Source organism: Xyrauchen texanus, chromosome 1 (assembly GCF_025860055.1).
Source record: "Xyrauchen texanus isolate HMW12.3.18 chromosome 1, RBS_HiC_50CHRs, whole genome shotgun sequence".
Taxonomy (NCBI): domain Eukaryota; kingdom Metazoa; phylum Chordata; class Actinopteri; order Cypriniformes; family Catostomidae; genus Xyrauchen; species Xyrauchen texanus.
Window position 1 is genome coordinate 61,730,087 of NC_068276.1, and position 25,359 is coordinate 61,755,445.

At 48.5% G+C, this 25,359-nt stretch overlaps 1 protein-coding gene across 1 annotated transcript in view; it reads left to right on the forward strand.

Moving 5' to 3' along the window:
* Positions 1-25,359, forward strand: part of LOC127645715 (uncharacterized) — a 54,131-nt gene that overhangs the window by 5,615 nt on the left and 23,157 nt on the right. Inside the window, exons 2-4 of the mRNA XM_052129384.1 lie at positions 11,617-11,699; positions 12,941-13,123; positions 17,032-17,089. Of these exons, the coding sequence (XP_051985344.1) occupies positions 11,617-11,699; positions 12,941-13,123; positions 17,032-17,089 (324 nt within the window). The remainder of the gene's footprint in view (positions 1-11,616; positions 11,700-12,940; positions 13,124-17,031; positions 17,090-25,359) is intronic.

A 25,359-nucleotide genomic window follows, 5' to 3' on the forward strand; every position in this document is an offset into this window, starting at 1 on the left:
GACATGGTGCATTATCCTGCTGGAAGTAGCCATCAGAAGATGGGTACCTGGTGGGGTTTTCTGCTGTTGTAGCCCATCCGCCTCAAGGTTGTGTGTGTTGTGGCTTCACAAATGCTTTGCTGCATACCTTGGTTGTAACGAGTGGTTATTTCAGTCAAAGTTGCTCTTCTATCAGCTTGAATCAGTCGGCCCATTCTCCTCTGACCTCTAGCATCAACAAGGCATTTTCGCCCACAGGACTGCCGCATACTGGATGTTTTTCCCTTTTCACACCATTCTTTGTAAACCCTAGAAATGGTTGTGTGTAAAAATCCCAGTAACTGAGCAGATTTTGAAATACTCAGACCGGCCCGTCTGGCACCAACAACCATGCCACGCTCAAAATTGCTTAAATCACCTTTCTTTCCCATTCTGACATTCAGTTTGGAGTTCAGGAGATTGTCTTGACCAGAACCACACCCCTAAATGCATTGAAGCAACTGCCATGTGATTGGTTGATTAGATAATTGCATTAATGAGAAATTGAACAGGTGTTCCTAATAATCCTTTAGGTGAGTGTATATACAGGTGCTGGTCATATAATTAAAATAACATAAAGTTGTTCAAAAAGTGAAACTTGGATAATGTATACATTCATTCCACACAGACTGATATATTTCAAGTGTTCAGTCCTTTTAATTTTGATGATTATAACTGACAACTAATGAAAAACCCCAAAACCAGTATCTCAGAAATTAGAATATTTTGAAAAGGTTCAATATTGAAGACACCGAGTGCCTCACTCTAATCAGCTAATTAACTCAAAACACCTGCAAAGGCCTTTAAATAATCGCTCAGTCTAGTTCTGTAGGCTACACAATCATGGGGAAGACTGCTTGCACAAGGAGGGCAAGACACAAAAGTTCATTGCTAAAGAGGCTGGCTGTTCACAGAGCTCTGTGTCCAAGCACGTTAATAGAGAGGCGAAGGGAAGGAAAAGATGTGGTAGAAAAAAGTGTACAAGCAATAGGGATAACCACACCCTGGAGAGGATTGTGAAACAAAACCCATTCAAAAATGTGGGGGAGATTCACAAAGAGTGGACTGCAGCTGGAGTCAGTGCTTCAAGAACCACCGCGCACAGACGTATGCAAGACAGGGGTTTCAGCTGTCGCATTACTTGTGTCAAGCCACTCTTGAACGAGACACAGTGTCAGAATGTGTATCGCCTGGGCTAAAAACAAAAAGGACTGGACTGCTGCTGAGTGGTCCAAAGTTATGATCTCTGATGAAAGTAATTTTTGCATTTCCTTTGGAAATCAAGGTCCCAGAGTCTGGAGGAAGAGAGGAGAGGCACAGAATCCACGTTGTTGAAGTCCAGTTTAAAGTTTCCACAGTCAGTGATGGTTTGGGGTGCCATGTCATCTGCTGGTGTTGGTCCACTGTGTTTTCTAAGGTCCAAGGTCAATGCAGCCGTCTACCAGTAAGTTTTAGAGCACTTCATGCTTCCTGCTTCTGACCAACTTTATGGAGATGCAGATTTCATTCTCCAACAGTACTTGGCACCTGCACACAGTGCCAAAGCTACCAGTACCTGGTTTAAGGACCATGGTATCCCTGTTTTTAATTGGCCAGCAAACTCACCTGACCTTAACCCTATAGAAAATCTATGCCAGACCCAACAATGCAGAAGAGCTGAAGGCCACTATTAGAGCAACCTGGGCTCTCATAACACCCGAGCAGTGCCACAGACTGATCGACTCCATGCCACGCCACATTGCTGCAGTAATTCAGGCAAAAGGAGCCCCAACTAAGTATTGAGTGCTGTACATGCTCATACTTTTCATGTTCATAATTTTAAGTTGGACAACATTTCTAAAATTCCCTTTTTTGTATTGGTCTGAAGTTATATTCTAATTTTCGGAGATACTTAATTTGGGATTTTCATTAGTTGTCAGTTTTAATCATCACAATTAAATGAAATAAACATTTGAAATATATCAGTCTGTGTGTAATGAATGAATATAATATCCAAGTTTCACTTTTTGAACGGAATTACTGAAATAAATCAACTTTTTGATGATATTCTAATTATTGACCAGCACCTGTACATATTAGTTCATAATAAATATAAAGTTAAATCATTAAAATATATGTTTTAGATCAACGTGCTCCCATAGCACTGTTACTTCTTACATCAGAAAAAGATGATAAAAACACGTGACTTACTGAAAGTGAAGCTTATTTCCTCTTCAAATAATTTAAATAACACTGTTCACACTGAACACATCCTGGATGACCACAAAGTACAGATGAAGTACATTAATGCACAACTGAATGCAAATAATCGTATCTTTATCCCCTTATATCCTGATATGACAACTGTTGCATTGTATAACTGTTCAAACTGAATCCATACAGATAGCAGCAGTGGAATAAATGCATTCTATTTATGAAATAATTCACAAACATTTATTCTTTTTGTAAAAGTCTGAATTTCCCACTCCAAAGCTGTTTTAAATTCCTTGAATGTGAAACTGTACTGATGCACCCTACATACATTTTAAATAGGACAGGTGATAAAACTCTTTACACCAATTAAAAATATAAAGCCCTATAAACTGTTTATTAAAGGTTCTTTTTTTATATTTTTTCATGACTTAACACATATATTTAGCTTAGCTACAGTTGTGCAGTACACCGATATTAATGTGGGCATTAAAATAATGTCAAGTCATAATTAGTAATTGTACTCGTGATTTGTGTGATGATGAATAAAACACAGTTGTTGTGACGCCTCTAGTGTTAATTCCTCCATGAAATTGCAGCAAAACGTAGAATGTGGCAAAAGTTAGTTTGCAAACATGTAAATAGATTAACATTCATTCTATGAGACCAGGTTGGACATTCAAATATTAAGTGTCTTTTTAAGGCCAGTTTAGGTCTGTGTGTAAGGATTAATTGATTAAGTAGGCTTTAAATAGATTGGACAATGATTTATTATTTTTTACAGTATATTAAATGATGAAGTGCACTTTTCTGAAGACATGCACAGATAGATAAGCTACTCGCTCATCCGCTATCGCTAACCTCGCCGGCAGAGCGGCCTACGGGTACACACCGATTCCCCAGGTGGACAGGGCTGTTGCGCTCCACCTGTGCCCAGGAAACTCTACCACCTGGCGGGGTCACCCTGTGATTCCCTCCAAGGCATGTAGGACGACATCGTCATTGACCGCCAAAGCCTACAGCACGCCGGACATGACGCTTCCGCTCTGCACGCCATGGCCCTCCTGCAAGTCCACCAGGCCAAGGCATTTAAAGATCTCCACGGGGGTAGCCCTGATCCCGATTTGCTGCAGATACTGCTCACAGCGTCCGCCCTCAGAGCCATGAAGGTCACAGCGTAGTCACTCGGGCAGGCAATGGCCATGCTCGTGGTCCAGGAACATCATCTGTGGCTGAACTTGGTTGAAATGTGTGAGACCAACAAAGATCACTTTCTCAACGCCCCTGTTTCCCAGTTCGGCCTCTTTGGCAACACCGTCAAGGACTTTGCCCAGCAGTTCTCCATGGTGAAGAAGCAGACGGAGGCCATTTCACACATCCTGCCCCGCCCCAAGCCTGCCACCATGGGCCATGCCCCGTTTTCTCGCCGAGGGCGTCCTCCTGCAGCTAAGAAACAGCTGAGCGGGCCCAGCTCTCAGCCCCCATGTTGACCACCCGAAGGAAGCAGATGCCCCCTGCCTCACGGACCCCCTCGAGGACCCAGAAGGCTCCAAAGGCGCTCCTGAGACGTCCGACCCAGAGACCAAGATTTTAGCTCCGATAAGCAGACCACTCCGTCCCCCGGTGGATGGCCGGGAGGAGAAACTTTTGTTGAATCGATTTCATTTTCTGCCCCCCTACACGGGGCTGCGGTACCCACATTCTCAATAACAGAGCTATTTCCTTTGTCTCTGAGTCACCTGGCCCGCAAATGCCGTTCTCACGGCACCCTGCCACCAGATCTCTACAGTCCTGGCATGCTGGACGCCCCCTGCCAGGTGTGCGGAGCAAGGTAAGTGCTTCTAGTCTTTTCTCAGCACTAGAGCCTTGGGACGAGTCTTCGCCTCGAGACGCCGTACTACCTGCTCTGCCCCGCTGCTCTGCCACGCCAGGTACATCAAAAATAATCGTCCCCTTGGTGCCCCTAGCATGGAGCTTGGATGCATAGCTTTCACTTCCCAACCCGTTATGCTGGCTGGCCCTTACCATCCGACTCTGTAAGCAAGTCAGTTTGCCAGGCCCCTGCCCCCATTCGCGGGCGTCCGTTTTTCTGCAGTACATGGCAAGCATGCCAAATCCCTGCAAGTGGAAATCGCTACTCTTTTATTTAACAAAGACGCGATAGAGCCTGTCCCTCCAACCGAAATGAAGAAGGGTCTCTACAGCCCTTAATTCATTGTACCCAAGAAAGGTAGCGGCGTACGACCGATCTTGGACTTGAGAGTTCTCAACCGGGCTCTTTTCAAACTCCTGTTTAAAATGCTCATGCAAAAACATGTCTTAACTTGTGTTCTGCATCTAGATTGGTTCACAGCGGCAGACCTGAAGGACGCGTTCCTTCACGTCCCAATTCTGCCTCGACACCGACCCTTCCTACGGCTCGTGTTTGTCGGCCAGGCGTATCAGTACAAAGTCCCCCCCTTCAGCCTAGTGATACTGACTGTTTTCTCTGCCGTTTCTCCCATTAGTTCAAGACAAAAATGCCTTAGTCAGGTCAGACAGCACCACCACGGTAGCGTACATAAATCACCATGGCGGCGTACGCTCCCACCACATGTAACGACTCGCCCGTCGTCTCCTTCATTAGACTCAAGTCGCTGCGTGCCACTCACATCCCCGACAAACCTTCTACCCTAAAGGTGTATGTCGCTGCTATCGCAGCCCACCACGATGCAGTAGATGGCAAGTCTTTGGGTAAGCATGACTTAATTATCAGGTTCCTAAGAGGCGCCCGGAGGTTGAATCCCTCCCGGCCAATCCTGGGATCTTTCAGTGGTCCTCGCGGGCCTCCAGAGATCTCCCTTCGAGCCGCTAGAATCAGCTGGACTCAGGGCACTCTCTCTAAAGACGATTGCTGATTGCGCTTGCCTCCATCAAGAGGGTCAGGGACCTGCAAGCATTCTCTGTTAGCGACGCTTGCCTGGAATTTGGTCTGGCAGACACATATGTGATCCTAAGACCGCAACCAGGCTACGTGCCCAAGGTTTCTATCACGCACTTTAGACACCAGGTAGTGAACCTGCAAGTGCTGCCCCAGTAGGAGGCAGACCCAGCCCCTTTATTGCTGTGTCCGGTACATGCTTTGCATACCTACTTGGTCCGCACGCAGAGCTTTAGACGTTCTCAGCAGCTCTTTGTCTGCTTTGGGGGACAGCAGAAAGGGAACGCTGTCTCCAAACAGTGGCTTTCCCACTGGGTCGTGGACACCATTGGCCTATCACACCCAGGCCGTGCCCCCCCTTGTGGGTTCGAGCTCACTCAACAAGGAGTGTTGCGTTCACATGGGCACTGGCCAGAGGTACCTCTCTAGCTGTGCGTCTCTCCCAGGAGGTCGCACTCATTCGGATCCCTGGATGGTTCCTCCCTAGCCCTTCGGGTACGCAGTTCAGCAGAGGAACTCGCCGACCCAATCTAATGCGGGTACTTAATATACCCTGTACTGGAATAGGTGCTCCACAGGTCAGGACTTCTACGTGGACTCCCCCTCTCCATATTTTCTGTGGTGCGGTCCCCTTATGAAGCGAATCCCTTAGGCAGTCCCAGCTGCCCTCCAGTCGCCATGTTGTAGCAACACCCCCCCCCTTGAGGCCTGACCTACCACTGCGTCACTTTCCACATGTTGCCTAAAAACCCATGTTATGAATTCGCCACGCTTACCCCCCCCCTTCCAGGCAGGTGTGGCCTCTGCAGGGTCTCTCTGCCCTGAAAGAATAGGAAACTGGGTAAGACCCCCTTCCCTTGATGCGTGTAAGGGACCCGGCCGTTCTTGCTCTATGTGAAGAAACATAGAGAGTAAAGAGTCCCAGCCAGGCTCGGCCTGTTCCCATGTTGGCAAGCGTCGCCTTGTTCCCCTGTCTAGGGTAACCAGAAGGATTCCAATGACTTTTTTGAGGCATTGGGCACCTTTGAACGTAGAGTACCTGCCCGCTCCTGTGTCAGCAGTACACGTACAAGGCTCAGCGCATGGCGTGATTTAAATTGGACCCCTAGTGTTGCTTCTTCGACACTACGTTGAAGTGAGCGACAGATGGGGATGTCTAGGTTACGTATGTAACCTCCATTCCCTAATGGAGGGAACGAGACGTTGTGTCCACCCTGCCATGCCGCTGAGCCGTGCCACTGTTGTGGCCAGACCATTTCTGGCTCCTCAGAAAAATCCTGAATGAACTCGACGTATTTCCCCACTTTTTTACCCGTATGTCCGGGGGCGGGGTATGCAAATACTGTCTGCCAACTAATCACTGGCCTTTTTTCATAGATCAGAGACATATTCGGCGCTCAAGAGAGACCCCTAGGGTCGCTTCTTTGACACAACGTCTCATTACCTCCATCAGGGAACGGAGGTTACATACGTAACCTAGTCAATTTCTGGGTTGTCTTGGAACATTTATTATTGTTTTAATAGATTACAAAAACATGTTCAGCACAAAATATTTCCATTACTATAAACTTCAGCTTCTCTAACTTTAAAAAATAACACAATATAATAATTAAAAAGCCCAAAGTGTCTTCTTTTTAATGAACACAGAGTTTGAAATAGAAATGCCATGAGCTATTGATATTCTTTTTCATTTGTAGGCATTTGCAGGCACACCGAAACAAGTAATTCTATCAGAATTTTACACTGATTAAAATAATCCACACATTAATTCAAAGTATGCGTTTACATTGACGTGGTTGAAATAATGTGATTCTTTAGTGATTAGTCGAGGGATTGTAATGAGAAACAGCCTAACTACAGCAGTCTTTTGAAACTCTGGAACCAGGACTGTTGATAGTTTAAGAATGAGTGACAAAAACATACATTTGAAGGCCACTTATCTGAATATTGTGGGGGACACTGTTGGTTGTAATAACTGATTTTAATATACATAAATGCATCTCAGTGTATCTCAGAGTTTAGTTTTAGGGTTTAGTTTCCACAAACATCCCAAAGTTTTACAAGAAAGCATGTTCTTGTAAATGGAGTGGTGGTGGCGTAGTGGGCTAAAGCACATAATTTGTAATCAGAAGGTTGCTGGTTCGATCCCCACAGCCACCACCATTGTGTCCTTGAGCAAGGCTCTTAACTCCAGCTTGCTCCAGGGGGATTATCCCTGTAATATGTGCACTGTAAGTTGCTTAAAAGTCAAATGCATTAATGTAAATGCTCTGCTGTAAAACATGCAAATAAGTCAAAGATGCCTCACTGTCACTTACTCAAATAGAGAGCGACTCATTCTCATGAAACAGTCAAAGAACAAATATCTCATACAACCTGTGAAGATGTGAGGATTTGTACATTTGTGATCATTTGTTGGTGTATCATCATGAGTCCTTTACTCTTTGTGCTGTTATCAGGTCAGTTTCATTTATTATTATTATTTTTTTCCCCCATGAGTACAAAACCTTAATATGAAGATAAATAATAATATGGGATATTTATGTATTACTGTATACAAGTGCTTTTATGATCTCCTAGTGTATTGAGTCATCTAGGGGTGTTGGGGAGTAGCATTAAATAACATTAACAAATGTGATGTGCTGGATAAAAAATGACACTTACAAGAGGAAATAGTGTCTACATAAGTGATGTATTATACAAGTGCTATGTGAGAAAGTGGTAAGTGGAATGAAAATATATATAACATATGTACAATATATACAATACCTGATAATACCAGGACACGGGAAGGGCGAGAGGAATGGACGCAAGTGGTGCCAAACAAACGAAACGAAGTAAAAATCCACTATTTGTAACCCACAAGAAATAAAAAGAAAAGAACTTCAGCATCCAAGATGCCCTAATTAAACTACCCTTACTAGCCAAAACATACAGAGGGTGGCACTCTATCCTAGCCTAGTATTTTTATACAGTCGTAAAAATACCTACATGTGCTCAATGTACGTCCCTTGACTTTCTTACCTGTCAGTTTTCCCTAGTATCATGCTCACAAACAAAATGATGAAATCAAGGAACCATGAATAAATAAAACCAACAGGGAAAACAAAACAGAGACGTACAAACTCAAACAAGAACATAAATTGGGTGAAGTACAGACGATCGAAAAAGTATAACAGTCAAAATTTCAAACTACAAGCTTCCTCCACAAACCCCCCCAAAAAAAAATTCTCCAGAATGTGTTTGGGTCGGGCTTTATATAGGCAGAGGTCTGTGGCGATTGCCAGCGATGATGACATCATTGGGGATTCCAGCGGGAACAACAAATGGAAGGTCTCTGTATGGTGACAGAACAAGACACACAGACAATGGCAAATAGCCACACCTACACACACACACATAGGGACATAACACCCCCACCCATAAGAACATATGTTTGTTTGTACAACAGAGAAACAAAACAAGTCAGTAAACAAACAAAATGATAAACACTATACATCTCACATTATGCCCTCGAGAAAGGGCATCCGCAACTACATTTTCGGCACCTTTTTTGTGCCTGATGTCGAGGTAATAGTTATGTTTATCCAGAGACCAGTGCCTGAGTCTCTGATTCTGATTATATATGCGAGAGAGAAAAACTATTGGATTATGATCTATGTAGACAAGAACTGGGAGATTACTAGATCCAACGTGAACTTCAAAATTGTGTAATGCTAACAACAATGCAAGGGCTTCTTTCTCAATTGTGGAATAATTTACCTGAAGTTTGTTGAATTTGAGGGAAATAACGCATGTTCAACATCAGTATCATCCTCCTGGAGATGATGAGTGAGGTATAGACAGCATAGACAGCGCTCACGTCTATTTCCAATTTGAAAGGCAGTGGAAAATCTGGAGTTTAAAGAACAAAAGGGCTTTGACGCACTCAAAAGCATGTTGACATTCACAGGCCATTTGAAAGTTTTAGACTGACTTAAACTAGTGAGGGGATTGACAACTGTAGAGAAGTTATGACAGAAACTTCAGTAATATCCAGCCATGGCCAAAAATCTGTGCATCTCACGCCTTGAGGTGGGAATGGGAAACTCTGTAATGGCTATGACCTTAACTTCCACAGGGCGAACCTGACCTTGACCTACCTCTTTACCAAGGTAAGTAATGGTCGCTTGTCCAAATTCACATTTTGCCAAATTTAACTTAAGTGAAGCATTAACTAGATGTTTAAACACAGTTTGTAACAGGGAGATGTGTTCTGACCATTCTGATGAGTATATAACAAGGTCATCTAAATATGCCTGACTATTAGGTACTCCGGCTAACACCAAGTTGACAAGTCTCTGAAATGTGGCAGGTGCATTTCCTAACCAAAAAGCCATGATAGAATATTGCAGAATGAATCAGGTGTAACAAAAGCAGATTCAGAACCACTTGCCAATGTCCTTTAAACAAATCCAGTTTAGTGACATAACAAGCATATCCAGTATTATCCACACAATCTTCCATGTGAGGCAGCAGGAAGCAATCGTCCACAGTAACAGCATTCACTTTGGGTAGTCTGTGCAAAATCGAAATGTTTCATCTGGTTTGGGAACAAGAATACATGGGGAAAACCATGGACTACAACAAGGGATGGCTAATCTGTTTTCTAGCAAGTACTTTACTTCCTCTTCAAGTATCGAAAGCTTGTGAGCATTCAAACGATGAGTGTGCTGCTTAATAGGAAGTGAAATATTCACATTAATGTGATGCGCTAACACTGATGTCTGTGTGGGAACGTTGTTAAACATTGTAGGAAAATCTAGAATTAAACAAACCACATCCTGTTTTTGCTGAGCAGATAAATGTGTGAGATGTGATGATACATCCTTCAATATTTCTGAATTGGACAGTTTAGCGCATTGTTGAGGAGCATTGCGCAGCACTATAAATCCTCATTTGCACCAGCAATGCCAACAGTAGCAACAGATGGGATTTCACAGACAGTTGCAACAGAAAAGACAACAGACTTTCAGCATATTAATATGACAAACACGATACTGGTGCTTTCTGTCAGGAGTGTCAATTACATATTCAGTCTCACTCACCTTTTTCTTAACAGTGTAGGGACCAGCAAACAGGGAAGACAGTGCTGAACCTTGAACAGGTAATAACACAAGCACATGATCACCAGGTTGAAAAGTGCGAGAAACAGCTTTCACGTCATACTGACACTTCATATTTCCCTGCGCTGCAGTAAGCACCTGTTTCGTGAGAGACCAAGCGCTCTCAAAACTTACTTGAATCAACTGGACTTGAATCAACAGACAACATTTGTTCTTTTAGAATGTTTAGAGGTCCTCTGACAGTGTGACTGGAAGCAAGTTCAAGAGGACTGAATCATAGAGACACTTGAACAGCCTCACTTATGGCAAACAATCTAATGGAACACCTTTGTCCCACACTTTACCAGTCTCTATACAATACCTTTTTAACATGGACTTAAAAGTTTGGTGAAATATTAAAGTGCGCCCTGACTCACTCAGGATGGTACACACTTGAAATTCTGTGTGTTATGGTAAGAAACTTGAGAACCTGGGTGAAAAGTTTGGACAGAACATTTTGTGTCCAAGTGTAGAGAATCATTTCACCAATGCCCTAAAAAATACAGGAACTGTAATTTTGCGAAGTGGGATGGCCTCATGGAACCTAGTAGCAGAACACATATCTGTTAGCAAGAACTGATTACCCATTTTCCCTTAGGTAATGGACAAACACAGTCAACAATGACATGCTCAAAAGGTTCTCCCATTACTGGAATAGGTGAGAGAGTAGCAGGTGGAATTCAACCTGATTCTGCTTGCCCATGAATTGACATGTATGGCAAAATATGTCAGGCCAAAAACATTTTGAGGATCCGATTGTATGTCTTGGTAATTCCAAGATGACCTCACAAGTCATGGTCATGCGCTAAGCATAGTACATGCTGACAGTAATAAGAAGGAATGACTATCTGATATACCACACTCCATTCAGCATCAGGAACAGTCTTTGAACTCAAATTCTGTTCCACAAAATAGCCAGCATTTTTTATCTCATCTGTTGAGATCGCAGAAGCAAAGCATTTAGTTAACAACTCATCAGATTTTTGAGCAGCAATAATCTGATCACAAGACATGGGAAACTTCAAAGTGTCATTAAACAATTCTAAATGTTCAGTCTTTGCATGCTTTGTCACCGGCATTTTTCTGATTTCACACAGTGGAGACAACATATCATCAGCAAACTCAGGAGCAAGGAATGGCTCTGTTAGATTATTTCTCCAATAATCTACGTAGTTTGTAGTTTTTGCCCCCAGCACTCTCTGTTGTCCTCTCGCTCAGGAATATGCTTGCAAGGGAAGAGACTCTAACACAAAATTTATATCAAAGCATCTTAAAGGTTTATTGACAGTCGAACATAATTATACCATGCGTCAAGGATAACAGACATCTCTGTCCGTGTGCCAGTCTAAGCAGCGCTCTCCACTATCGGAATACCAGTTTATACCAGTTTGTACTAAAAACGAGCTTGAGAAATCCTTGAGCTTCAGGTAAGGAGGGCAGAAGGAACAGAAAAACAAGTGATATGTGTCAGTAAAGACTAGTGACAATGGAGGCCCAAAATAAAAAAGTAGGCCTGAAACTGAGAGCAAATCTATATTTCTCACACTGCCCACTTTGGTTTTAAAGAACAATGAGCTCTCAGTTTAGTTCAGTAAATGCATGATGAAGAATACCATATGTGACCTAATCTATTCAAGAGTGGTACCTTACAACCCAGTTTCTCCTTCTGCACTGTCCATTGACCAATCTTGTGTCATCTACTTTCTTTCCACTCAACCGTATTGCATAGTACCATTCTTCAGACAACAAACCAAACTTCTCTCTCCCAAATTGACTAGAGTAAAAGATTTGCATACACTAATCTAATTGCCAATCAAAACAATGAAATTGATTTACAAAAACAAATGGATTACAACTGATTTCTGATTACACAAATTATCAAAGAGTGGTATTCTTAGATGTACACAGATTCAGTTCTAGCATGAAAAAGAGAATACTGAGTAGATACAAGTGTATTCATTGCCCCATTAATCAAATACTTAATCAGTGTCAAAATGCAGCAAGCATTAAAGGCTAATATCAAAAGGATTACACCAATAGTTATTTGTTATGTATACCTTGTCTTGTTTCACTGTTGCCCTTTTGTTTGCCATTTTTGTCACTTTTGCATTCCTTAGTTTTCACTTTTGTCCCTTGTGTAACTCCATAGTCTCTTTGTTAGCTTTCGTGTTCACCGTTCATTGTTTGCACCTGCCCTCGTTAATTTGCCATTTTGCTTCTGTTAATCACCTTGTTATCTTGTTTGAGTTCTGTTTGTTCATTGGCCCCTTTGTCCCATGTTTATGTATGTATACCCTGGTTCTTTGTTCAGTCCTTGTCTATCGTTGTTTGTTGTTAGCCCGGTATGTGTTCCCTGCCTGAGTTCTCTGTTTGTTTTCATCGTGTTTAGTTTTAAATTGTATGTTTTATTTCCCCATTGAGGGTTGTTCCTTTGTGTTTACTTGTTTGTTTATTTAATAAAAGTCTAAACTGCATTTGGATCCGCATCTCCTCGTCTGCCTCGCTGCTCAAGCATTACAGAACGATAGACCACCATGGATCCAGCGGTTTTACGTGCCAGATACCACCTGCTCTGCCTGAGGCAAGAGGACCATCCGATTGAGGCCCACGTCCGCGACTTCCTTGGTCTTGCGGCTGTTGCGGACACCTTCCTTGTGGTCTTCTTCAGGGACAACCTGTGTGGCTGGCTGACGGAGCGGCTGCTGCCGGCATCACGCGGCTGGACTCTCCGCGACATCCTGGAGGTGACCCTACTGTTGTGCGGCTCCCCGCTGACTGTGGGCCATGCCTCTCCACCTACTGAGGAGACTCTTCAGCTGTCACGCCTGCCCCAGAGCCCACGCCTGCCCCGGTCTGCGAGCCAGAGCCCACGCCTGCCCCGGTCTGCGAGCCTGCGCCCACGCCTGTCACTGTGAGCGAGCCAGCGCCCACGCATGTCACTGTGAGCGAGCCAGCGCCTACGGCCTCTACCGTCAGCGAGCCTGAGCCCTTCCCAGCCATGGCCAGCGAGCCTGAAGCCACGCTGACCAGGAACAGCGTCCCAGCTTCGCCAGTCGCATCAGCCCGGAGGAAGAGGAGAAGGGGAAAGGTCTCTGCTCCCCAGCCTCTGCCTGCCGCAGCCCCGTGCCCTAAACCCCCCTTGGCTCTGCCCTCAGCGCCCAGCGAACCCAAGCCGGCGCATACCATGGTAACCCAGCCAGAGCCTGTCGCCTCAGAAATCAGTGAGCCAGCGCCTGTAGCCTCGACCGTCTCTGAGCCAGTGCCTGTAGCCTCGACCGTCCCCGAGCCAGCGCCTGTAGCCTCGACCGTCCCCGAGCCAGCGCCTGTAGCCTCGACCGTCCCCGAGCCAGCGCCTGTAGCCTCGACCATCCCCGAGCCAGCGACTGTAGCCTCGACCGTCCCCGAGCCAGCGCCTGTAGCCTCGACCGTCCAAGAGCCAGCGCCGGTAGCCATGACCGTCCAAGAGCCAGCGCCGGTAGCCATGACCGTCCAAGAGCCAGCGCCGGTAGCCATGACCGTCCAAGAGCCAGCGCCGGTAGCCACGACCGTCCAAGAGCTAGCGCCAGTAGCCATGACCGTCCAAGGGCCAGCGCCAGTGGTCGCGCCCGTCCAAGAGTCAGCTCCTCTCGAGCATCCCAGTGCTCCGCCTTCCGAGCTTTCCAGAGCTCCGCCTTCCGAGCTTTCCAGAGCTCCGCCTTCCGAGCTTTCAGAGCTCTGCCTTCCGAGCTTTCCAGAGCTCTGCCTTCCGAGCTTTCCAGAGCTCTGCCTTCCGAAGCTTCCTAGTACTCTGCCTTCCGAGCTTTCCAGAGCTCCGCCTTCCGAGCTTCCTAGTACTCTGCCTTCCGAGCTTTCCAGAGCTCCGCCTCCCGAGCTTCCTAGAGCTCTGTCCTCCGAGCTTCCCGAGTTTTCCAGAGCTCCGCCTCCCGAGCCTCCTAGGGCTCCACCTCTCAAGCCTCTCGAGCCTTCCAGGGCTCCTCCTCCCGAGCCTCCTAGGGCTCCGCCTCTCAAGTCTCTCGAGTCTTCCAGGGCTCCTCCTCCCGAGCCTCCCAGGGCTCTGCCTCTCAAGTCTCTTTAGCCTCACAAGCCATCCAGGGCTCCGCCTCTCAAGCCTCTCGAGTCTACCAGGGCTCCGTCTCTCAAGTCTCCCGAGCTTTCCAGAGCTCCTCCTCCCGAGCCTCCTGGGGCTCCACCTCTCAAGCCCCTTGAGCCTTCCAGTGCTCCACCTCTCAAGTCTCTTTAGCCTCACAAGCCTTCCAGGGCTCCACCTCTCAAGCCTCTCGAGTCTACCAGGGCTCCATCTCTCAAGTCTCCCGAGCTTTCCAGAGCTCCTCCTCCCGAGCCTCCTGGGGCTCCACCTCTCAAGCCCCTCGAGCCTTCCAGTGCTCCGCCTCTCAAGTCTCTTTAGCCTCACAAGCCTTCCAGGGCTCCGCCTCTCAAGTCTCTCGAGTCTTCCAGGGCTCCTCCTCCCGAGCCTCCCAGGGCTCCGCCTCTAAAGTCTCTCGAGCCTCTTGACCCTTCCAGTGCTCCGCCTCTCAAGTCTCTTTAGCCTCACAAGCCTTCCAGGGCTCCGCCTCTCAAGCCTCTCGAGTCTACCAGGGCTCCGTCTCTCAAGTCACCCGAGCTTTCCAGAGCTCCTCCTCCCGAGCCTCCTGGGGCTCCGCCTCTCAAGCCCCTCGAGACTTCCAGGGCTCCGCCTCTCAAGCCCCTCGAGCCTTCCAGGGCTCCGCCTCTCAAGCCTCTCGAGCCTTCCAGGGCTCCGCCTCTCAAGTCTCTCGAGTCTTCCAGGGCTCCTCCTCCCGAGCCTCCCAGGGCTCCACCTCAAGTCTCTCGAGCCTCTCGAGCCTTCCAGGGCTCCTCCTCCCGAGCCTCCTATGGCTCCGCCTCTCAAGTCTCTCGAGTCTTCCAGGGCTCCGTCTCTCAAGTCTCCCGAGCTTTCCAGAGCTCCTCCTCCCGAGCCTCCTGGGGCTCCGCCTTTCAAGCCCCTCGAGCCTTCCAGGGCACCGCCTCTCAAGCCTCTCGAGCCTTCCAGGGCTCCGCCTCCCAAGTCTCTCGAGTCTTCTAAGGCTCAGCCTCCCACGGCTCTGCCTCCCGAGCCTCCCACGGCTCTGCCTCCCGAGCCTCCTACGGCTCAGCCTCCTACGGCTCCACCTCCCGAGCCTCCTACGGCTCCGCCTCCCACGGCTCTGCCTCTCGAGCCTCCTACGGCTCAACCTTCCACGGCTCCACCTCCGAAGCCTTCCAGCTCACCGCCTGAAGAACCTCCTACGGCGCCACCTCCCTCGGCCCCGCTGCAAGAGCCACCCTCGGCTCTGCCTCCTGGGCCTCCCTCGGCTCCGCCTCCTAAGCCCCCCACGGTCCTGCCTACGCCTCCTTTGACGCCGCCTCCCAAGTCTTCTACGGCTCCGCCTCCAAAGTCCTCCTTGGCTCCGCCGTCCCTATCCGGCGGCCACCACCCAGGTCCCCCAAACCTACCCACATCCCGTGGTCAACCCCCAGGCCTCCTGAACCTATCCTTGCCCTGTGGCCAGCTCCCAGACCTCCTGCACCTGTCCTTGCCCTGCGGCCAGGTCCCAAGCCTCCTGAACCTATCCTTGCCCAGTGGCCAGCTCCCAGACCTCCTGAACCAGTCCTTGCCCCATGGCCACCTCCTAGGCCACCTAAACCGGCCTCTGTCCTGTGGCCTCCTCCTAGGCCCCCTGAGCCGGCCCTTGCCTTATGGCCAGCCCCCGGGCCATCTAAACCTGTCCCTGCCCGGTCGATACCTCCCTGGCCCCCTAAACCTGTCCCTTTGTGCCCCCAGGGACTGCCTAATTGGCCCCGTGGACTGTCTCATTACCCTTTGTGCCCTCGTGGACCGTATCATTGCCCCTCGTTGCCCCCTTGGACTGCCTGTCTGCCCCTCGTTGCCCCCTTGGACTTCCTGCCTGCCCTCTGTGCCCCTTGGACTGCCTTCTTGTTTCACTGTTGCCCTTTTGTTTGCCATTTTTGTCACTTTTGCATTCCTTAGTTTTCACTTTTGTCCCTTGTGTAACTCCATAGTCTCTTTGTTAGCTTTCGTGTTCACCGTTAATTGTTTGCACCTGCCCTCGTTAATTTGCCATTTTGCTTCTGTTAATCACCTTGTTATCTTGTTTGAGTTCTGTTTGTTCATTGGCCCCTTTGTCCCATGTTTATGTATTTATACCCTGGTTCTTTGTTCAGTCCTTGTCTATTGTTGTTTGTTTTTAGCCCGGTATGTGTTCCCTGCCTGAGTTCTGTTTGTTTTCATCGTGTTTAGTTTTCAATTTTATGTTTTATTTCCCCATTGAGGGTTGTTCCTTTTGTGTTTACTTGTTTGTTTATTTAATAAAAGTCTAAACTGCATTTGGATCCGCATCTCCTCGTCTGCCTCGCTGCTCAAGCATTACAGTTATTAATGCATTCAAAAATAGCTTCTTCCAGCTCTTTAGCCAGGCCAAAATAAAATGTTCAGCATCAATTACTTCTCTACTTTGTAAATCAATAGCAATTCTTTACATGTTTTGCAAACCTGTATCAGTCAAATGGCCATCAGCATCGTTATCAGGGATATACATGTACAGCATGTTACTCCTACAAGAACACAAACTCCTCCTTGGACAGAATCTTTCTTCCTCTGTCTTGTTATCATCATTCATCGATTCAGATGACTGTGTTGCTCCTCGTTATTGTGCTTTTACCGTGGCTTTCTGAAGAATCAGGTTCTCCAGAACTCTCGATCTCAGATTCTCCCAATCTCAGTGGGTCTCGCTCTCTCCTGGGGCTGCTTTCACCCATCCAGCATGGATCCACTGTGGCTGTAAGTCAGTCAGCACCCCGGTCTGTGTCACAGCAATGACAGTCGTGGGTCTCAGGTACCTTGGCTCTCTTACCTTAGTGGGCTTCAAACACTTCCAACATCTGCTGTCCTGAAACAAATGAAAGTATCAGGTTTTCTGTGGGCATAAAACCCGAAGAAACATTGCCATTGATTCCATTCAAATTTTTAATTAGGGAATCCACATAATCTGAAATCAGCACCTCCACGTTTCCTGTGGAAAGATTGCCAGCACAACCTTTGACCCATGGGGTTGGGAAACGTCTATCCATTAATATATCAAAAGGTGATATCTTTGTGGTTGAGGATGAGGTCATTCTTATCTCTGTGAAGGAAGTACATCTACCCAGTTTACATAGAATGCATTATAGGCACGTCCGTGCCCTCTTTGTCCATAAACATACTTACCATTGCTCACTTAGCTGCCCATTTGGCAACCTCGTCAGCAAAAGAGTCTCCTGCAGCATGTCAGGCAACCTACTGCCAACTTAGAAGACAATTGTGCTGCAGATATAAGCTCGGCCACAATGCTATGATTAGCAATTGGTTTTCCACCTGAATTTCTAAAGCTTCTCTCTTCCCATAATTTTGCAAAATCATGCACTACACCATATGTATTTAGAATCAGTGAATATGTTCACACACTGGTCTTTTGCCAGTTCACAGGCTCTGGTTAATGCAGTTATTTCAGCAGCCTGTACAGATTTATATGGTAATGAGTATGCTTTGATTATGGTATTTAGCAATTCTACAGTTGAATAGCCACACGAGTATTCATTATCGTTAGGTTTCGAACACGACCAGTCTACATACCAATGTTTCCCTTCCTCCAGGACAGATGAAAAAACATCTGGCCTGCAAGCTGTAGTTTCCTATACTCTCTCCAAGCAGTCATCCTCATCACACTCAAATTAACCTTCAGTCAATAGTTTATGTAAATGTACAGTAGAGCCATGCACAATGGATGCAGGTTTAAGATTGTTTCATACCCTGACCTTCTTTGCATCGTCATATGTTGAGTCGTTATGTTATGCATTATAACACCTACCTGATGAGACATTTAGGGTTAAATTTGCAGTAGCTAATAAGATTGTATCATACCCTGACTTATTTGCACCGTCATATGTTGAGTCGTTATGTTATGCATTATAGAATCTACCCGACCAGACGTGTACACCAAAGGGTGTGTGATAAGACGATTCGCTTAACGTCTTGTTCCATGAGAGCTGTGGCAACCACTGCCCGCAAAAAAACAGGAAGTCCCTTTGCAACTCCATCAAACGTTTTGGACAGGTATGCAACAGGTCTGTAGTTACCACCATGCTCTTGGGCCAGGAACCCCGCGGCTATGCCCCCAACTTCATGCACACAGAGATTAAACTATTTAGTATAGTCAGGTAGCCACAATGCATGTGGTTTGCTCAGTGCAGATTTGAGGTGTTTGAAAGCGGCTGTCATTTCAGTAGTCCATGTTATGTTCTCGTCTGAGCCCAGAGTAGACTCATGCAAAATCTTATTATAGTTTGAACATTTTGGCACCCAGGATCTGAAATAATTCACCAGTCCTTGTCAAGGATATTGCAAACAATGGTGGATGCAGCAGCACACACGTCTTTAGACTGTCGAGTGACTAGAATATCATCTGCATATTGCAACAGGCAAGTGTTGGGAGGCATTTTGCGCATTTTGCAGAGCGTTGTGCACTACAGCAGAAAACACAGCTGGTGAATCTCTGAACCCTTGAGGAAGGCACGTCGATGTCTGTTGGATCCCTCCCTGTGTGAATGTGAACAGTGGCTGTGTCACATGATCCACTGACACACTGAAAAAAACAGAACATAAATCAATCAATGTAAAGTATTCATGATTAGATGGAATGGAATTAATGGTTGTCTGCACGTCCGGAACAATAGGAGATAATGGCTTAATCAAACCATTGATCTTCCTAAGGTCCTGGGTTAATCTCCAAGTACAATTTACTTTCTTTACAGGGTAAATTGGCATGTTGTATGGTGAGTGAGTGGGATGCTGGAGTAGTTCAGCAATAACTGGTAGAATATCTTCCTCTTTCTCAGCAGAGAGCATAATGTTTACTATATACTAGTGTATCTTTTTGTAGACCTGCTCTGTATGGAATTACATCAATAATTCCTGCCTCGTCTTTGTGGGAGGCCCACAACTTTGGGTTAACGTAAGCTACTTCCTGTGTCTCTTCAGTCTGTGTGTCAGCAGCTACCTCAGCATTTCCTGTGTCTGTAGTGAGAGAAAGAACTGCTGGGAAAATTAGTTATCATTATCATCAAAATAGATTTTTGCACCAATCTTATGAGAATGGTGAATTAGCAATGATAACAAAAGCATAGATTTTGAACGGTGATCTGTCGTTTTTGGATCTAGTGCTGGCACCACTTTTATCAACTCACATTCTTGGTATTGAGGTCGATTGTTGATTCAGACTACTGTCCTTTTTTTTCAGGGCCCTTCTCCCAAAATGGCTTCATGTCTTTCTATATAGAAAATGACGCGCCAGCCGGTCAGTGCCCACGAGGATGCCACACTCCTTGTAGAGTGTGCTCGAACCAGAAGGGGGTGGGCACGTCTTGGAACTGGTATGCCAATGCAATGGTGTCCACGATCCAGTGGGCAAGCCTCTGTTTAGAGACAGCGTTTCCTTTCTGCTGTCCACCAAAGCAAACAAAGAGCTGCTCAGAGTGTCTAAAACTCTGCGTGCGATCCAAGTAGGTGCGCAAAACATGCACCGGACACAGCAACGACAGGGCTGGTTCTGCCTCCTACCGGAGTAGCGCTTGCAGGCTCACCATCTGATCCCTTAATGGGGTGTGGGAACCTTGGGCACATATCCTGGCCGGGGTCTAAGGATCACGTGAGAATCTGTTGGAACGAACTCTAAGCAAGTGTTGCTGACAGAGAATGCTTGCAGGTCTCCCACCCTCTTGATGGAGGTGAGCGCAATCAGGAGGGCCATCTTTGAGGAAAGGGCTATCACCTCGACTAACTCTAGTGGCTCATTAAGGTAGTTGAGTATGCAGATGCCCACTTCCCTTAACAGGGCAAGAGCTGCCTCTACAACTTTTGTGAAGACACGAGAGGACAGGGACAGGCTGAAGGGGAGGACCTTGCACTGATATGCTTAGCCGTTGAAAGCAAACCGTAGGAAGGGTCTGTGTTGAGGTAGAACCGAGAGAGTACGCGTCCTTCAGGTCTACGGCCTGAAGGTGTTGCAAATGAGCATGCTGGGGAATGGGAGGTACACGGGGAATTACCCAACAAGACCGTGCCCATTGAACTCCCCAAATCTCCTCCAGCACCAGTCGGGCCGGCCTCATACCTGTGGGTAGAAGACACTGCGTGGGGGGTGGCTAGAGTGGCTTTCTCCCGGAAGAAGAAAAGCCGCGACCGCAATGTTGCCATGGTCATATTCTCGCAATGAGAACATGAACCATCTACAAATGCTGCCTCAGCTTGATTGCAGCCCAGACACGTGAGACAGTGCCCATGGACATCTGAAGCGGAGAGATAATGACCGCATCTAGAAATCACACAAAGACGGAAAGGCATCTTTATAAAGACATCCAATGTCAATATGTGTGCTCTAATAGAGAAAATGCACTCTTCAGCAGGAATATACACTCTTATAGCACTGTCAAAGTGCCCTTGTCGTGCAGAAGGAGAGAAAGTCATTGGAAATGTGTCATATATCCAACAGCATACTCTTCTTAAGAGGTGAATGGAACTGCAATGTAAGCACAGAGTAGTTCCAGCGAGGAGACTAGCAGCTATACATAATCGCTCCATTAGCTGTGCAATTCCTACCCAATCTCATTTAAGCCATTGCTTTATAAGTCTGCTCACAATCTATCACATTGCAGTTTACATTGGGGCAGTGGTGGCTCAGTGGTTGAGGCTCAGGGTTACTGAGCAGAAGGTCGGGGGTTCATACCCCAGCACCACCAAGATGCCACTGTTGGGCCCTTGAGCAAGGCACTTAACTCCAGGTTGCTCCGTGGGGATTGTCCCTGTAATAAGTGCACTGTAAGTCGCTTTGGATAAAAGCATCTGCCAAATGTGTAAATGTTTAAGTGTGCTAACACGGCAACCTCTACTACCCCACCATCACCAGCTGAGTCCCATCCTGGACGAGGGTATGCTCCTCGCTCCTGCCTCCTATCTCCGGCAGGATATGACGATTCCAAATACAACTTCTTCGGACCGCCAGATGCCAAAGAGAGACATTCCTTTTCTGTTTTATATTCATCTAATAAATTTCATCTTAAATGTCACTCGAGCCTGTGAGTCTTCCTGATAGAAGTAGTATTCAGCTCGCTGATAGTACAACAGCTCGGCTCCGAAGAGAAAATCTGAATGGATTGGGCATTCCAGCTCCTTTTATACCCGTATGTCCGGGGGAGCAGCATGCAATTTCCACTCTCCAATTCTCATTGACCTTTTCTCATTGAATGGGTGATGTTCGGGGCTCTCGAGCTACCCCTAGTGTCTCTATATCTACACAACATCGAGTGAGTGACAGAAGGGGAACTCTCTCTCACAACTTCCTCTAAATTTCTATCTACAAACTTCCTCCACAATCCCCGGGTAAATCCCCTCGAAACCTCCCGCATCCCCAGCAAGCTGCCTGCTTCCCCCGAGCTCGGGATTAGTGCGGTCCGCTTAACGGCCTACCGTCCGGTCCCTCGAGCTCCCCGGCATTGGATGATGACATCACCGCTGCATCAGAGAGCGTAACAGCGGCGTCGGATGCGGATAAGTCACATGGGCCGCCACCTTCGGGTCTCCGCCCAGTCTGAGCCTGACGCACGGAGGTCTGCTATGCTTCCCCGGGCTTAATTGGTTCCGCGGGCATGTGCGGCGCTCACAGCCGCGCCCCCCCCCGGACATGCATGACGAGCTGAGCAAGCCCAGCTTCCTCGCTCCTCCTCTCTCGCTACCCTCGGTGGTATAACAGTCCCAGACCGCTCCCCTCTGCACGCCATGGCCCCCTCCTGCAAGTCCACTGGGCCAGGGCACTTCAAAATCTGCACTTGGGTATTCCTGTCCTTGACGTGCTGCAGGAACTGCACTCAAACAGGCGATGACCACCCCCGTGGTCCAGAAACGCAACGATGGACAGCCTGGTCGCAGTACAGGAGGCAGACAAAGCACGCTTTCTCAAACGCCCCCATCTCCCAGCTCCGTCCATTCAGCGACACCACTTGACGACTACGCCCAGCAGTCCTCAGTGGTGAAGAAACAGACGGAGGCTATTTCACACATCTTGCCCTGCCGCAAACCTGGCGCCAGAAGCCATACCCTGTCTGCTCGCCGAGGGCGTCCTCCTGCGGCTTTCAAGAAAGAAAGAAAGTGTTGCTCCGCCTCAACTAACGAAGACAGTGGGCCCAGCTCTCAGCCCCAGTGTCGAGCTCCCCGCAGAAGTCGGACGCCCATCATCTCACGGACCCCCTTGAGGACCCGGAAGGCTCCCAGGCGCTCCTGAGATGACCGACCCAGAGACCGAGACGGTAGCTCCAGAGCTGGTAAGACCGCTCCGTTCCCCGGTGGAGGGCCGGGAGGATAATTTTTTTGTTAAATTCGTTACACTCTATAGAGCTATTTCCTTGCTGTCTCTGGGTCACCTGGCCCGCAAATGCCGTTCTCACGGCACTCTGCTTTCAGGCCTCAACAGTCCCGGCTTCCTGGACGCGGCATCCCCGCCTTCAGCCCCACGACTGTTCCCCGGCCGCCCGGTTCAGACGAGTCCAGAGGACGCCAACATCAGACCACCTCCTCAGTCACGAACCCGCCCCCTGCTGGGTGCGCAGAACAAGGTAAGTGCTTTGAGTCTATTCTCAGCACCGGAGCCTCGGGGCCGCTTCACTGCCTCCCGACGCTGCATTACCTGTTCCGCACCGCTGCCAAGCCCCCGCCGGGTACGTCCAAAATACTCGTCCCCTTGGTGCCCCTAGCACGGAGTTTAGAGGCGTGGCTTTCACTGCCCAGCCCGTCATGCTGGCTGCACCGGACCATTCGACTCGGTTACGCAATTCAGTTTGCCAGGCCTCTGCTCCCCTTCGTGGGCGTTAATTTTTCCGCAGTACACGGCGAACATGCCCAGTCCCTGCGTGAAGAAATCGCCTCCCTTCTAATCAAAGACGCGATAGAGCCTGTCCCTCCAACCGAAACGAAGAAGGGTCTCTACAGCCCTTACTTCGTTGTACCCAAGAAAGGCGGCGGCTTATGACCGATCTTGGACCTGTGAGTTTTTCTGTCCAAACTCCTGTTCAAATTGCTCACCCAGAAACAAATTCTATCTGGCGTCTGGCATCTAGATTGGTTCGCAGCGGTAGACCTGAAGGACGCGTACTTCCATGTCTCGATTCGCCCTCGACATCGACCCTTCTACGGTTTGCGTTCGACGGCCAGGCGTATCAGTACAAAGTCCTCCCCTTCGGCCTGTCTCTGTCCCCTCGCACATCCTGGCCCCCTCGCGAGAGTTACTATGCGTGCACAGAGACCAGGTGCTCAGGCACCTCAACCGTTTGGGGCTTCAGGTCAACTGGGAAAAGAGCAAGCTCACCCCAGTCCAGAGAATCTCTTTTCTCGGTTTGGAGTTAGACTCAGTTTCAATGACAGCACGTCTCTCCAACGAGCGTGCTCAGTCGGTGCTGAAATGCCTCGCTTCCCTCAAGCCAGGTACGATTCCAACAGCTCCTGGGGCATATGGCATCCTCCGCGGTGGTCGCGCCACTGGGGTTGATGCATATGAGACCACTTCAGCACTGGCTCCAGACTCGAGTCCCGAGACGACCATGGCACCACGGCATGCACAATGTGAAAGTTAACACCGCCTGCCGCCAAACCCTCAAAACCCTGGACAGACCTCTGCTTTCTACAGGCAGGGGTACCCTTGCAGCAGGTGTCCCGACGCGTTCTGGTCACAACCGACGCCTCCAAATTGGGTTGGGGAGCCGTGTGCAACAGGCATGCAGCTGCGGGCCGTTGGAACCGGGCCCCGCTGCGTTAGCACATCAACTGCCTAGAGCTGCTGGCTGTTCTCTTTGCCCTGAGGAAGTTTCTCCCGTTAATTCGAGACAAACACGTCCTAGTCAGGACAGACAGAACCACAGTGGTAGCCTACATAAACCGCCATGGCGGAGTACGCTCCCTCCACATGTCACAGCTCGCCCGTCGTCTCCTCCCTTGGAGTCAGCAGCGACTCAAGTCACTGCACACCACTCACATCCCCGGCAACCTCAATGTGATAGCGGACGTGCTGTCAAGACAAAGCTTGCCCAGCGGAGAGTGGAGGCTCCACCCCCGGTCGGTCCAGCTGATCTGGGATCGGTTCAGCAAGGCCCAGGTAGACCTGTTTGCCTCCCAAGAAACCTCCCATGGCCTGCTCTGGTATGCCCGGACAGAGGCTCCCCTCGGGACAGAGGCGTTGACACACAGCTGGCCCGTGGGGCTGCGCAAGTTCGCATTTCCCCCAGTGAGCCTTCTTGCACAGGTGCTATGCAAGGTCAGGGAGGACGAAGAGCAAGTCATTCTGGTGGCCCCCTACTGGCCCACCCGGACTTGGTTCTCGGACCTCACGCTCCTCGCGACAGCCCTTCCCTGGCGAATTCCCCTGAGGAAGGACCTCCTTTCTCGGGATGCGGAAGATCTAGTCGGCCTACCACCGACCGCCATAGATACTATCAACCAAGCCAGAGCCCCCTCAACCAGGCATCTTTACGCCCTGAAGTGGCGTCTGTTCGCAAACTGGTGTTCTTCCCGAGCCAAAGACCCACAGAAGTGTGCGGTTAGGTCAGTGCTCGTGTTTCTACAGGAGAGGCTGGAGAGAAGGCTGTCCCCCTCCACCCTCAAGGTTTATGTCGCCGCCATCGCGGCTCACGATGACACGATAGACGGGAAGTCTCTTGGTAAGCACAACTTAATTGTCAGGTTCCTCAAAGGTGCCCGGAGGCTAACTCCCTCCCGGCCTAACCTATTTCCCTCCTGGGATCTCTCGGTCGTCCTCGCGGGCCTCCGGAGACCACCCTTCGAGCCGCTAGATTCAGCTGGACTCAGGGCCCTCTCTCTCAAGACTGCCCTGCTGATCGCGATCACCTCCATCAAGAGGGTCGGGGACCTGCAAGCGTTCTCTGTTAGCGACACTTGCCTGGAGTTCGGTCCGGCAGACACATACGTGATCCTAAGACCGCGACCGGGCTATGTGCCCAAGGTTCCTACCACAC